A 16,280-nucleotide genomic window follows, 5' to 3' on the forward strand; every position below is an offset into this window, starting at 1 on the left:
AAATTCTGATTTTATGCGTATATATATTAAAATGAACCGTCTGAAAACAAAGTACAGGCCTGGCTCAGCGGATAAGTGGTTCAACAAATGCCCCAGCTAGGTCACGGGTTTGAATTCCATGGACGACATTTTTTCCTTCCTTTAAATGCTTTGGAAAATGGAACTTTTTGGGCTTAGACTTTCTTCTTCTTTTTCACTATTTTTTCCTTTTGTTTCATTTCTTCTTTTTAATTTGTTTTTCGTTAAATTTATTAGACACATTTTTTTTATTCTTTTTATATCTATTATTATTTTGTTTCAACGTAACTCTTTTTTCATATACTAACATAAATAACTCTTTTAAAAAATGATAGAATTATATTTAATTAGAAATTGATGAGATAGAAATATAATTTATTTTTTTTAGAAAAAAGGTAAAGTAATTAGATGTAATTGACAATGCTATTTATTTATTTTCTGAATATGCATTATAATATCAGTAACTCTATTCTTACACACTTTTAAAGAATCTTGACGATTTTCATAGTAATATGTGATTGAATGGATGCTAATTTAAAAAAAATTAAAAGTGAAAATTAAAGTAAGACATTACAAAATAAAAGTATAAAAAACAGAAGAAATTTTAAGAATACTCGATGGAGCATGATAAAAGTAGAAAGAAATGATTAATACGGTATGATAAAGTAAGTTAAATTTAGCATGATAAGGTATACATCTTTCTTCCCCGTCTTGCTCCCTTTTTCATCATTTAATTTTCATGTGTTTTAGGAGTTAACTTATGTAATACAGTCGATCCACTAAAATTCTTATGAATATATCTTTGTCCTCAATATCTTTGATTAGCTTAGTCTTTACTTTTATGAACCAATGAAACATCTATGGTTCTTGTACATAGAGCATGCTGAGGGACTACTATGCCCACCACACACTTGCAATACCACCTGAACTTTTCCTTTATAGTTTGAACCTCCTGAACAAAAATTCTGGGTCTGCGACTGATTGTTTTTAACCAGCCATTTCCATGTACTTCATTTTTGAATCTCTCTTTGATGTTGCAGAGTTTCTTCCAATACCAGCATGTGGCATTGCCCGGCATATACTGCCACCATTTTTCATGTGAATGTTGATTAAGTTAGAAGGAACATACCTCTATTTATAGATTCTCAAATCTTTTCCTACAAGAAAATGACTAGTTACTCCAAAATATTTTCCTAAAAGGAAAACTTATTTATGGTAAGAAACTCAAGGCAATTAATATCCAACATCAAGACTCAATTCAATCCAATTTTTACCAAGCTTAATTATTTTATTTGTTCTTTTAAAATATTTTAGCACCTAATAAAATCATTTTTTTTCTTTATTATGACTATATATATCATATCAAATTGAAAAAAAAACGTTTTATAAAAATATTTTGACAAGATTTCTCATTAACTAATTCGGGCTACATATCAACCCATAATTTTAACGGATTGAAAAGAGTATTGAGTTGAACTAGTGAATGAGTGGATCAATAACCCGCTCAAACTTAAATGGATTGAACGCATTGAATTTGATTTTGTCGGAGAAGAAAGTCGTAGATCTGAGTCGAGAAAACAGAAAGGACCAGATTTTATTGTGTGAGTTATAGGTGATATATATTAATGAAAAATATTACATAAATTATTGAAATGTATTACGTACATGGCTGGAAGATTAATAAGATTAAAATAGACTTTTGCATAGGAAAAAAAAAAGGAAGATTATTTATTAATCAAAATTGAAGGGTGAATTTTATTTTTTGGAACAGAATTTGAGGAATACAAGTGATTTTCATCCATTAAACAATCATTTTAAATGAATTGTCAGTCAAATACCAATAAATATAAATGGATAGAGTAAATATTGATTGTAGTTACTTTAGTGGAAGTATAGGATATTTATCGCTTGTGAAGCTTGTACCTTGTGCCTCGTGAGTTGTACGTGTTTAGTGAAAAGTTATAGAATTATTATTGATACATTTTTGCCAATTCAAACTCAACTTGGAAGGGTTTGGTAGTGTTTTTTTTTAAAAGGGATTGGTAATTTTTTTTTTTAAAAAAAAAGGTTTGGTAGATGTAGCTTCCTTGGTTCGCTTTTGACAAGTATTGACAAAGGATGATTCAGTGCACACTCTTCGATAAAAAATTATATGATATATTACGGAGATTAAATATTACTAGCAATTATTATGATGTGTAGTTGTTTTGGACATTATTAACGAGAAAATCTTTTGCATATCCTTTATCAAATCTCTAGCTCTGCCACTATTCACACAAAAAATGGAAATGTTACACCAATCCCACGAAATATATTTATGAAACAAAGTTAACATAGAAGAGGAAGTGCACAAGAGAATTTATAAATTTAACTTGCATCATTTTACTATTAAACAAGTTCCTAAGTTAAATAACTTATAACTTTATTCTTAATTTATTTTTATTATTAACTATAGTTATTTTCAAAAAATTGAATTCAAGTTGTAACATTTGATGAGTGGGGATTTAGCGGTATACTCCAATTTTATGAACCTTCGTGTATAACGTGAACAAAATCAGATGAAAACAAATTAAAATATGAAAAGAAACAACTCATGCAATTTGTAGAATCATTTATCTCACAAATCTGACGTTTTCAAGGAAGTTTCTCTTACCTTATCCACATGTTTAATGAGACACACTAGGAAGCTTCTTTTCTCCTTGCTATATGGATTATTATTCTTATATTAACTATTTTCATAAAAGGGAAATTAATATAAGTATATAACATAAAAAAATTCCTAGTGTATTACTGTATTGGTTGACTTGTTCCTCTAGGATTTTCAAAGAGATCATGATTATAAAACTAAAGAGGTGTCCAAGTCAAAATTAATTGACAATGTTTCAAAAGAGATCAGGATGGTTTGTAAAAGTATTTACTTTGATGTAATTTCTAAATATTATTTATATCATAATTTTTATATTTTAACATTTTATTTTTAAAAAAGTTGAGATTTAGAATTTTGAAAAGTTCAATAAAAGTTATAGTCCATTGATATTAGTGACTCTAATAAAGCTCAATTCAAATCAAATCAATACTAATGCTAACAAAAGAAATTAATTCAACACTAAGAATGACAATAATGTTGAATATTTGTTCTTTAGTTTTACATTGGTTTAGACATTTAAAATATGTAACCTAATTTTAATTTTTCTTTAATGTTTAATCATATAATTACTCCATACTTATTAGACCTATTTTAGCATGATTAAGTACTTATAAATTATGATCATGTTCACTATGACTTATCATTTGCAATATTATTTTATACGATTTCATTATTATTTTTATTAAGTATTTTAGTGTCATCACTTATCTCATATTTTGTATTATTTACTTAAGAAACACCTTAGATAGTTGTATTTTGGTTGGACTAAAGAAATATTTGGAGCATAAGTTAATTACGGAGTATATGTTTGTATGAATACTTAATCGAAAAAAATTTGCGGTTTATTAGGTTGGTTTGATTTGATATTTTAAAAATTCGAACTAATCCGAAAAAACCCGAGGTTGAAAAACTCGAAAAAAATATAATCGAGTTTTATTAGTTTGATTTGGTTTATAAATTTATAAATTTGATACAAATAATTTTGTTTGATATTTAAAAAACCAAATCAACACGGTCATTTACTCCCCTATTTTTTATGATGACTTTAATCTATACATATACTTGGCCAATCACATTTGTGCGACACATTTCATACTATATCATATATATCAAAATTTCTTAAAAATTTGTGTGCTCAATTAAATACCGTTATTGAGAATAATTATAATATAAAATTAATAGATAATTGAGTATTATCTCCCTTTCGATAAAAAAGATAAGATCTAGTCCCATCTCCTTGTAGCCTTATTAGCAATAGTATTTAGTCATTGCGTAGTTTTTTATGCTCCACTGTGCTTGATCTTATATTATTCATTGCATCATTTGCTTCTTCTTCTTCTTCTTCTCCTTTTTCTATCTTGTTAAGATTTGTTGTCATATTTATCATTGCAATTTCTCCACTTCAATTACCTTTCTTGTTTGAGCTGAAGGTCTATTAGAAACAACTTACATATATGAAGTATTTATATATATTCTAAACACAAAATTAAAGGTTAACTCGATGATTTAAAAAATCAAAATTAACTTTTTCAGATTTCAGATTTAAACCCTAAAAATAATTGAATTTTGAGCAGAAAAACAAAAAGATAGTAGACGAATTAGAAGGGATAAGTGTTAGTAATTATTTGTTGGGCCAGCCTAAATGCAGATTACGGCATTGTGGTTCATAGCTGACTTCATTGACAATTATGATCGTCACCAATGACTTTAACTCAGCCATTGAACCCACCTACTTAACTTTAACCCTTGTGACGTTTTCGCTTGCGCAATTATTAATGTATCGTATTATATATATATATATATATATATTATTTTATTTTTCATCCGGTGTCCAAAGTTCACATTGGAGCTTCGACTAAATTTGGATCGCACACTGTAGGGTCCATTCGGGGGGCGGTCCCAACAGTATTTTCTCCTTACCCAGGGCACGAACCCGAAATCTCTGGTTAAAGATTGTTTGAATAAAAACAATGTTTGAAATAATTGCACATCATTCGCTATAATTATATGACATCACACGTAAATAATTTGCATGATCAATCTACAAGAAAAATAGGGTATAAAATTAAATCTACCACAAAAAATATATGAGAAAGGATAAATTAGGATTATTAAATAGCAATAAGCAAAGATAAAATGACAAAAACAATAAATAAAATAAAATTTAAATAATAATAATAAACAAATATTATATTTAAACTAACAAATACAAATAGAGCGCGTGTAAACCATCCAAACAAGATGTTAACCACCCCTCTAATTTATAGACCATTTGATCAATTAATACGAAACACCAACCTTAGAAAAAAAACATGTTTCAAATTTATAGACCATTTTAATTCTCTATACGAGTACTATTATCTTCAACTGTAATAATTGAAAAAGAAAAAAAAAGGAAAAAGATGAAGATGAAGAGAAATGTGGCACTAGTCAAAGTTGGCTGGTTTGACACGTAAGCACAAGTAACAAAACAGCCTTCTCATTTTGTAGTCAATCTTAGCAGTCAGTTTCCTACCGCCTCCATCGTAATAATTTTTTTTTTCTATAAATACTTTCAATTCCATTAATTAAATTAATTTAAATCCTCTCAAAAACTTTATATTATAATTCTTCAATTCTAACAAATGGGTGAAGAAACCAAAGTTGAAGGAGCAGAGAAAAAGAGTGATGGCTCAATTGTTTTAAAGCTGGATTTGCATTGTGAAGGTTGTGCACAAAAAGTCAGACGATTCATTCGCCATACTCATGGTAACTAAACTAATTTCAATTTGAATTTTGTTTATTAGTAGTATAACGTAAAATTTAGCTTTGGCCTTATTGGATTTTGTGTTTGATCCAAATGAAGGTGTGGAAAAAGTGAAATCAGACTGTGAAACTGGAAAATTGACGGTTAAAGGTGACGTGGACCCTTCATGGCTCCGGGAAAGAGTGGAGATCAAAACCAAAAAGAAGGTCGACCTTATATCATCGCCGCCCAAAAAGGATGCCGGAGATAAAAAGAGCGGCGGTGATAGCCCTGCCGGAGATAAAAAGTCCGCTGAAAAAACAGAGAAGAAAACAGAGGACAAAAAGGCCGACGACAAGAAACCTAAAGAGGTAAAATTACAAATTTTCAGTTTCATTTCTAATTTAATTACATAATTAATGTTCTGATGTTAGTTAATTATGGATTAGATTAATTGAATTAACACTAATTTTTTTTTTTTTTTTTGTGGTTATTTAGGCTCAAGTAATCAGTGTGGTGTCATTGAAGCTTCGGGTGCACTGTGATGGATGTGCACATAAAATAAAACGAGTTATTAAAAAGATTAAAGGTAAGATACACTGAATCATCCCCTTAATCTTATTTTGTTAATTAATTACCTAGTTTAAAATAATATATATAATTAGTTTATTTCTTAATGTATAGTGTAGACATCATAAATAAAAAAGTAATTGAATTTTCGTGAATCCATATGATATGTGTTAGATCCGTATCCTTATTGTTTGCTCATTTTTTTGAACAGGGGTACAAGAAGTGAATATAGAATCAGAAAAAGATTTGGCCACGGTAAAGGGGACAATGGATATAAAGAAGTTAACTCCTTACTTGATTGATAAATTGAAGCAAAATGTTGAAGTTGTTCCATCTAAGAAAGACAATGGTGGTGTTGAGAAGAAAGCCAAGGAAGGTGACAATGACAAGAAGGAGAAAGAGGGCGGCGGTGGTGGTGGTGGCAAAGGCGGAGACAAGAAAGAAAAAGGCGATACAGAGAAAAAAGACGGTGAATCGAAGGTGGCTAGTAGTGGAGGTGAGGTGGTTAACAAAATGGAATACTATGGTTATAATGCAAATACATTTTACGCAATGCCTATGCAACATCATGGTTATATGAATCAAGACTATGGCGCGACAACGTACGATTATGGCTATGGTCATACGGGCTACGTAGTCGAGTATGGCCACCAGCCACAATATGTGCCGCCACCTCCTCCACCAACATACTTGAACGCGCCTCAAATGTTCAGTGATGAAAATCCTAATGGTTGTTTCATTATGTGAACTAAAATGTTCGATTTTCATCAACCTTTCTGAAAGACACAAACTCTAATTAGGAGTCTTGTCTATGAAGTAGAGCGACCTCGATTGTGACCTCATTTTTATTTGATTGGTTCAGCTAAATATAATTGTACAAAAATCTAAGATGTAAAAGCTGAAAAATAGATACCTATGAAAGCTAGCTTATACATGAGGATAGACAATAGAGTGTCGTCTTAGGAAATTTTATAAGCTAATTAGTGGGAAAAGGGCTAAACCACCATATAGTGGTGGATTAATCAGTATTCATTTATTTGTTTATTTTGACTTGTATGTCATTTATTAATTGGTAGCTTAAAATGTATTCAATCTTTGGCAAAATTTATATAATCTCATTTAGTTGGTATAAAAAATCATGCAAAATTAGAAAGAGTGAATATAAAAAAGGCAAATATTACTAGCATTTTCTTGTGAAGTCATGACTATAATTGACGGACATCATTTAAAATACAATTTTTTATTTTTTAATTTTAAAATTTAAAATTAAAAGATAAGCATAACATTAATGATGATTATCACAAATATTTTATTTTATACATAATATATTTCATATAAAATATTATGACACAATATTTGAATATAATTGTTAGAACATCTTTCACAATCTCTCAAGAGATGGTTCACTAATAGACCGAAGAATAAGTCTTTCGACTTATTCACACCCAAATTATGAACACACATTCAATTCACTAAAATTATATTATTATTATTATTATTATTATTATTATTATTATTATTATTATTATTATTATTATTATTATTATTATTATTATTATTATTATTATTATTATTATTATTATTATTATTATTATTATTATTATTATTATTATTATTATTATTATTATTATTATTATTATTATTATTATTATTATTATTATTATTATTATTATTATTATTATTATTATTATTATTATTATTATTATTATTATTATTATTATTATTATTATTATTATTATTATTATTATTATTATTATTATTATTATTATTATTATTATTTATTCTTTTTTTTTCTTCCGACACGGCATTCAAATTTAGATTCTAGTAATTGTGATATATTCTAGTGAAAGAAAAAGTAGGCCTATTTATTTGGGGATTTAAAATCAGTAATTTTATATATCAGTCAATTTGATTCTTTCAAATTGCTTTTATAGCAAAAGTAATTATGTTATAAATGTGTAATTTTACAAGGACTGTACTGCTCCAATAAATATCATTATTGTTCTAAGTAAGATATTGATATAAAGAAGTAAAACAAATACAATATGAAGAATCGATTCTAAAGAAAATCAGATCATTATTAATAAACTATCGTTATAACGAATGATAATTATAAACATGTTTAATTGTATTGTTGCTTTTAAAGTATATGAAAGTGAAAATAGGGTTGGGAGTAACATTTGATTAGTATTATAATTTTTTCCTAGTACTCTTAAATTCTGAACCTTCGTGTGATGAAATCAAGAAAACAAAATCAGACACAATTAAATTTAATTAACATTAAAAAGGAAACAACGGATGTAAATTGCAATTTGTAAAATCATACTCTCACAGCTAATATTGATGGTGAAAGACACGTTATTGGTTTCCTAAATTGTGGGCAATGCCAAGTCGGATCCGTACAAATATGACGTTTTCAAGGAAGTTTCTCTGATCTTATCTTCTTCTAAAAGAAAATCCCACATGTTTAATGAGACACACTAGGAAGCTACTTTTCTCATTGCTATATGGATTATTAGTGGGGTCTTAACCATGGGTTTAAGCCTTCGTTTTTATGCAATGACTTGCAAATCACACCGTCAATTTGCATTAAGTAAGTTTTGGTGTAACGAGCTCGGTCCAAAAGATAAATTTCTTATTTTTAATGATAATAGAGTTTCAAATGTGAAACCTCCAATATGAAGATCTAAAGCTCAAACCACTAAGGCACCTCAAAGAATATAATTATTTTATGTCTCTTAGAAGAATGATTTGAAAATACTTAATCATTTTTTCGAAAGAATTTATCATAGACAACATTCTCTTCTGCCATGAATATCAAAGAGATAATATAAAACTAAAAGATGTCCTAGTTAAAATTGATTGAGAATTTTATATCCCTTGTCCATGCACTTTCAAAGGTGGCTTTAATCTATGCACATAGTTGGCCAATTATATTTGTGTGACATACTTTATTTTTAAAATTTTCTTAAAAAATAATAGTATATTTTTATATTTGGTAATTTAATATAAATATCATTACTGAGGATTATGATTAAAAAAAATAATAGTAGATTAAATGTGGGGTTTTTCAAGATATACAATTATGAATCAATTTTTGTATTTGAAATTCTCAAATTATGATTTTTGGAGAATTTGAGATTTCATCTCCTGATATGAAATTATATGATGAAATTAGCGTGAAATCGCATGTCCAAACATTAATTTCATCTCATGAGTTTATATCACGATATGAAATTGCATGTCCAAACGCCTACTAAAAAAAGATAAATAAATTAAAACGGATAAGTGTTAAGGGCATCTCCAACCCTACACTCTATTTTACTCTCTAAATATAGAGTTATTTATTTTTTCAGACAATCAACTCCAACCCAATTCTCTATTTTACTCTCTAAAAAAGAATTTTTTTTTCTCTCCTCAATATTATACTATTATTTCTATTTCATTTTTATTTTCTTATTTCATAATATAAATCCTTTATTTCTTTTTCCCAAATAATTACTTTATATAATTTTCATGTGATATAAACATTTGTTTTTTTAAAAATTTTTATTTAATATAAAATTATATTTCATCCTAAATTTTTAAATAACATAAATTGCAAGAAAATATAATATAATAAACAAATTAATGAAAAAAATTCAAATAAAAGTGAAATAGAATTACATAAGCATTACATAAACACTCAATTTTTAAAATTATTACGTTGCTCCCATAAATGCTCTATTAATGCATTATGGAGTTCAAAATGAGCATTTTTGTCTTTAATTATTTTATGTCTTCAAACGGAGATTTTCATCTACCACCAATTATGTTGTTGGAGTTGGAGCTTCTACGACATCTTGAATTGGTGCATTAAGATGATGTTCATCCTCAATTATCATGTTGTGCGGTATAATATATGTAATCATTATATCATGTAACACTTCCTTTCTCCAAAAAACGTGACGATCCTGCAATAATTGCAAAACGTGATTGCAAATGTTCGTGACTACCTGCAACGAGAACAACAACTAATACTTGAAAAAAGAAATCGACAATCACAACCGCAGTCACAACCCAATCACAACCACAATCACAACAATTCTCTAGATCATATCCTAATTTTTTTTAATAGTGCTAAATCTGGAAACGACCTACCGGATTACTAATTATTGTTGTGATAAATTAATTATTATGTTATGTATTGTATTTTATCTTGTATTTAAATTATTATGTTATGTAGTGTATTGTTATCTTGAATTTAAATTAACATATTATGTATTGTATTTTTAAATTAATTTTTTCATCTTATCATTTTAATTTTGTATATTCTTTATACTGAAAATTAATAATAAAATCAAATTATATTATGACGAAAATTAGAAAAAATTAAAATACTATTAATTCAAGATTAAAGTAGTATACATTAGATAATATATTTTTTTAAATATTATATTACATTTAAAAGAATTATGAATATTAGATATTTAATTAATGACATTATATGTAAAATAATATGTTAATTAGAAAGTAATAGAAATAATAATAAAATATTGAAAAAGTGAAATAGAGAGTGTGAATAGTAGTTCTCCAAATTTGAAGAACTACTATTCAACTCTCTAAGTTTAAAGAATGGAGAGTGATTTAAAGGTGAATTGGAGTGCTCATTCTCTATTTTACTCTCTAAATATAAAAAATAAAGAATAAAATAGAGGTGGGTTAGAGATGGTCCAAGTAACTATTTTTTGGGCAGCTAAAATGCATATTATGGCATTGTCGTTCTTAGCTGACTTCAGTGCCAAACACTTTAACTCATCCATTGAACCCACCTACTTTAACTCATGCCTATAGTTCATATACTATTGACATCTCTAAAATATTTTTTTATTTCACTAATTAAACTTATATGTATTTCGATATACAACATGACATATCAAGTGATTTTAAACTCTTATAAATATATATTTTTTTATTTAATTAACTAAAATTGATACTCTCGAAATGTAACATGGCATAATAAGTGGTTACAAACTCTTATAAACAGCAAATTTGACATAACAAGTGATCTCAAACTCAACTCTTATTATTGATAACACCTTTAATCTTGACGAGAATTCAAAGGCGTAAAGTAAATTGGTGTTTCAAATTTATAAACCATTTTAATTTAATACTAGTGGGTATTTCTCTTATTATCTTCAACTGTAATTGAAAAGGTAAAATAAAAAAGGAAGTCAAACTTGGGTGGTAAGCACAAGTAACAAACCGCCTTCTCATTTTCCCAGTCGGTTTCCTACCGCCTCCATCATAATAATTAATCTCTCTTTATAAATACTTTCAATTGACTCCATTTTCATTAATTAAATCCTCTCAAAAACTTTATACTATAATTCTCCAATTCTAACAAATGGGTCAAGAAACCAAAGTTGAAGGAGCACAGAAAAAGAATGAAGGAGGAGACAAAAAGAGCGATGATTCCATTGTTTTAAAGCTGGATTTGCATTGCGAAGGTTGTGCACAAAAAGTCAGACGATTTATTCGCCACACTCATGGTAACTAAACTAATTTCAATTTATCACTTTCCTCTCCCATTTCCCTTTCTCCTATCCCCAATTTTTTTTTTCGATTCAGTACTCACAGTGTTTATATTTAGCTTTTGGGCTTAATGAATTTGTGTTTGATTCAAATGAAGGTGTGGAAAAAGTGAAATCGGATTGTGAAACTGGAAAATTGACGGTTAAAGGTGACGTAGACCCTTCATGGCTCCGGGAAAGAGTGGAGATCAAAACCAAAAAGAAGGTCGACCTTATATTATCGCCGCCCAAAAAGGTCGCCGGAGATAAAAAGAGCGGCGGTGATGGCGCTGCCGGAGATAAAAAGTCCGCTGAAAAAAACAGAGAAAAAACAGAGGACAAGAAGGCCGACGAGAAGAACCTAAGAGGTAAAATTAAATTTTCAGTTTCATTTTCTTAATTTTTTTTTTCTGTTAGTTGGTAATTTAATTACATAATTAATGTTCTGATGTTAGTTAATTATGGATTAGATTAATTGAATTTAGCACTTAATTTTTTTATTTTTTTTGTGGTTATTTAGGCTCAAGTAATCAGTGTGGTGGCATTGAAGCTTCGGGTGCACTGTGATGGATGTGCACATAAAATAAAACGAGTTATTAAAAAGATTAAAGGTAAGATACACTGAATCCCCTTAATCTTATTTTGATAATTAATTACCTTGTTTAGAATAATATATAAAATTAGGTGTAACGCCATTAATTATGAAATCTTAATAATTGGATTCATGATTTTAGTCTTTACGAGTGGTACCCCTAGCTTGATTCAATCCCAACTACATTAAAACATGAGATTAGTTGATTTCTTAATGTATAGTGTAGACATCATAATAATAAAAAGTTATTGAATTTTCGTGAATCCGTGTTAGATCGGTATCCTTATTGTCTGCTCATTTTTTTGAACAGGGGTAAAAGAAGTGAATATAGAATCAGAAAAAGATTTGGCCACTGTAAAGGGGACAATGGATATAAAGAAGCTAACTCCTTACTTGATTGATAAATTGAAGCAAAATGTTGAAGTTGTTCCATCTAAGAAGGACAATGGAGGTGGTGAAAAGAAAGCCAAGGAAGGTGACAATGGCAAGAGGGAGAAAGAGGGCGGCGGCGGTGGTGGTGGTGGCAAAGGCGGAGACAAGAAAGAAAAAGGCGATACAGAGAAAAAAGACGGTGAATCGAAGGTGGCAAGTAGTGGAGGTGAGGTTGTTAACAAAATGGAATACTATGGTTATAATGCAAATACGTTTTACGCGATGCCTATGCAACATCATGGTTATATGAATGGCGCCACAATGTATGATCATGGTTATGGTCATGCAGGCTACGTAGTTGAGTATTGCCACCAGCCACAATATGTGCCACCACCTCCTCCACCAACGTACTTGAATGCACCTCAAATGTTCAGTGATGAAAATCATAATGGTTGTTTCATTATGTAAATTAAAATGATTGATTTTCATCAACCTTTCTGAAAGACACAAACTCTAATTAGGAGTCATGTCTATGAAGTAGAGCGACCTCGATGGTGACCTCATTTTTATTTGATTGGTTCAGCTAAATATAATTGTACAAAAATCTAAGATGTAAAAGCTGAAAAATAGGTACCTATTAAAGCTAGCTTATACATGAGGATAGACTATAGAGTGTCGTCGTAGGAAATTTTATATGCTAATTAGTAGGAAAAGGGCTAAACTCACATCTAGTGGTGGATTAATCAGTATTTATTTATTTGTTTATTTTGACTTGTATGTCATTTATTAATTGGTAGCTTAAAATATATTCAAGTTTTGGCAAAATTTATATAATCTCATTTAGTTGGTCTCTGTAAAAAAAATATGCAAAATTAGAACGAGTGAATATGTCACTTTTATGTCTTTTCTCAAAAGTCAAATATCATGAGCATTTCTTTGTGAAGTCTTGACTATTGATGGACATCATTTAAATACAATTTCTTACTTTTTAATTTTAAATTTTAACATTCATTAAAATTTATTATGTGCATAACATTAATGATGATTATTATAAATATTTTATTTTATACATAATATATTTCATATAAAATATTATGACATAATACTTGAATATAATTGTAACTGTTAGAACATCTTTCACAATCCCTCGAGAGATGGTTCGCTAATAGATTGAGGAATAAGTCTTTCTTATTCACATCCAAATCATGAATACACATTCAATTCACTAAAATTAGACTATTATTATTGATTTTTTTGTCTTACGACACTATATACAAATTTAGATTCTTGTAATTATGATATATTCAAGTGGAAGAAAAAGTAAGCCTATTTATTTGGGGCTTTAAAATCAGTAATTCTATCGGTCAATTCGATTCTTTCAAATTGTTATTCTTTCAAATTGTTTCTCATTATTGAGAAAGATTACAAAGATAAAATACTAGCTTATTTTATAGCAAGTGTAAGTATGTTATAAATGTGTAATTTTACAAGGAATGTATTGCTCTAATAAATATCACTATTGTTCTAAGTATAATATTGCTATAAAGAAGTAAAATAAATATAATATGAAAAATTGATTCTAAAGAAACGAATGATAATTATAAACATATTTAACTGTATTGCTACTTTTAAAAAATATATGAAAGTGAAAATAGGCAGAGGGAGCAACATTTGATTAGTATTATAATTTTTTCCAAATACTCTCATCTCATGAACCTTCATATGATGAAATCACGAAAATAAAATCAGACGCAATCAAATTTCATTAAAATTGAAAAGTAAACAACGGATGCGAATTGCAATTTGTAAAATCATAGTATATCTCACAGCTAATATTGATGGTGAAAGACACGTTATTGGTTTTCCAAAATTGTGGGGAATGACATGTCGGATCCGTACAAATATGACGTTTTCAAGGAATTTTCTCTGATCTTATCTTTTCTAAAAGAAAATCCGACATGTTTAATGAGACACACTAGGAAGCTACTTTTCTCCTTTGCTGTATGGATTATTAGTGGGGTCTCAAGCATAGGCTAAAACTTGGTTTCTATGCAATGAATTGCAAATTATATATTCAATCCACATAAGTAAATTTTGGTGCGATGAGGTTAACTCAGAAGGTAAATTTCTTATTTTTAATGGTAAGGAATTTTAAATGTGAAATCTTCAATATGAAAGTTTAAAGCTCAAATCATTAAGGCACCTCGAAGGATATAATTAATTTTATATCTTTTAGAAGTGATTTGAAAATAATTAATTATTTTTTTAAAAAAATTTATCATAATTTAACAATTCACTTAATATGAACTAATGACAACATTCTCTTCTGGCCATGATTATCAAAGAGATGATATGACAATTGTAACAATAAAAAATTTAAGTAGACTAAGGGCACGTTTGACCATGTGATATGAAATCATAATATAAAATCATGAGATAAAGTTGAAGTTTTGTTTGGACATGCTATTTGGACTTTTTATATTGTATATTTTCTCATAAACATAAATGTCTCATAAGTTGTAAAACCATCAAAATTGACTCAATTCTTTATACAATCTTATCAAATAAGTAAAAAAAAATCGCATAATACACTATCATAAAATTATTCTAAAAAATACAATATTTATTGATCAAACCTTAATTCAATAAAAAAAAACTTAATTGAACATAAGTTGTAGTGTTCTAGTTGTTAATTAGTAGTTAAGAAAATTGTTCTTCAATTAATGATACAGTGGTTAGTCTTGTCCACTCAATATAATGATGTATCAAACATTGATTTGAATGAAGTAGTAATAGATTTGAAAAATAATAATAATGAATTTGGTGGATATAAATGGTAAATTAAGAATTGATTTGAAGTAAAACGAAATTTTATATTGACGAGAAAATCGTTATATGAGATATAAACGATTTAAAAGGTAATGATATGAATTATAAATTTTATTTAGATATGAAACAAATGGCTTATAGATATACATAAATAAAATGTGGGTTTTTTTTACAAGATATAAACTTGTGGTCAATTTTTGTACTTGAAATTCTGAAATCATGATTTTGGAGAATTTGAGATTTCATCTCATGATATGAAATTATGAGATGAAATCAACGTGAAATCACATGTCGAAACACTATTTACATCTTTAAAATATTTTTTTATTTAACTAACTAAACTAAAACACATTTTGATATACAATATGGCATAATAAGTGGTCTCAAACTCTTTTATTTAATTAACTAAAATTAGATACACTCGATATGCACCATGACATAACAAGTGGTCACAAATTCTTATAGACATTAAAACTGGCATAGCAAGTTAATTAACTAATATAGCTATAGTTTGAATTAGTTACGGCTCGAAGCTTAATTTTAGTTGTAATTACGTCGCCTCTCTCCTCTCTTCCTCTCTCTCGCTTCTCTCCTCTTTTATATACATGTACAAATACAAATTATATATATACATATACTATTATATGAAAGATATACAAATTAATACAATTAATCTCTCTCCACTCCCTGCCCTTTCACACTTGTTGTTTGCAACAAATTTTAAAGTGACAGAAAATAAATTACAATCGCAAATGAAATATGAAGAAACATAAATTTATTCATCAAGATTGTGTGTACATATGTGTTAATCCCTTGATTCCTCTCTCTCATAAAATTTATCCATGATTCGAGGGCCGTTAGTGACGTATTTTCCGAACTTGGATGATTTTGCCTTGATCTTCATAATTTTTATATTGTTATATATAGTAATTTTTAATATATATATATATATATATATATATATATATATATATA

The 16,280-nt window shown here is 28.0% G+C and overlaps 1 protein-coding gene across 3 annotated transcripts; it reads left to right on the plus strand.

Moving 5' to 3' along the window:
• The first annotated feature begins 5,226 nt into the window (after positions 1-5,226).
• On the plus strand, positions 5,227-13,301 carry LOC102589648 (uncharacterized). 3 transcript variants are annotated; one of them, XM_015304752.1, is made up of 5 exons: positions 5,227-5,413; positions 5,511-5,761; positions 5,889-5,979; positions 6,172-6,502; positions 12,749-13,301. In XM_015304752.1, the coding sequence occupies exons 1-5, from the start codon at positions 5,290-5,292 to the stop codon at positions 12,942-12,944; spliced, it is 993 nt and encodes a 330-aa protein (XP_015160238.1). In that variant the 5' UTR covers positions 5,227-5,289; the 3' UTR covers positions 12,945-13,301. The 3 variants fall into 3 exon arrangements, with proteins under 3 accessions (XP_015160238.1, XP_006366137.1, XP_006366138.1); XM_006366075.2 differs by lacking the exon at positions 12,749-13,301 and having other exon boundaries at positions 6,172-7,066; XM_006366076.2 differs by lacking the exons at positions 5,889-5,979; positions 6,172-6,502 and adding an exon at positions 12,033-12,123 and having other exon boundaries at positions 5,229-5,413; positions 12,415-13,301.
• Positions 13,302-16,280: the final 2,979 nt, after the last annotated feature.

Source organism: Solanum tuberosum, unplaced genomic scaffold (assembly GCF_000226075.1).
Source record: "Solanum tuberosum cultivar DM 1-3 516 R44 unplaced genomic scaffold, SolTub_3.0 scf00611, whole genome shotgun sequence".
NCBI lineage: Eukaryota > Viridiplantae > Streptophyta > Magnoliopsida > Solanales > Solanaceae > Solanum > Solanum tuberosum.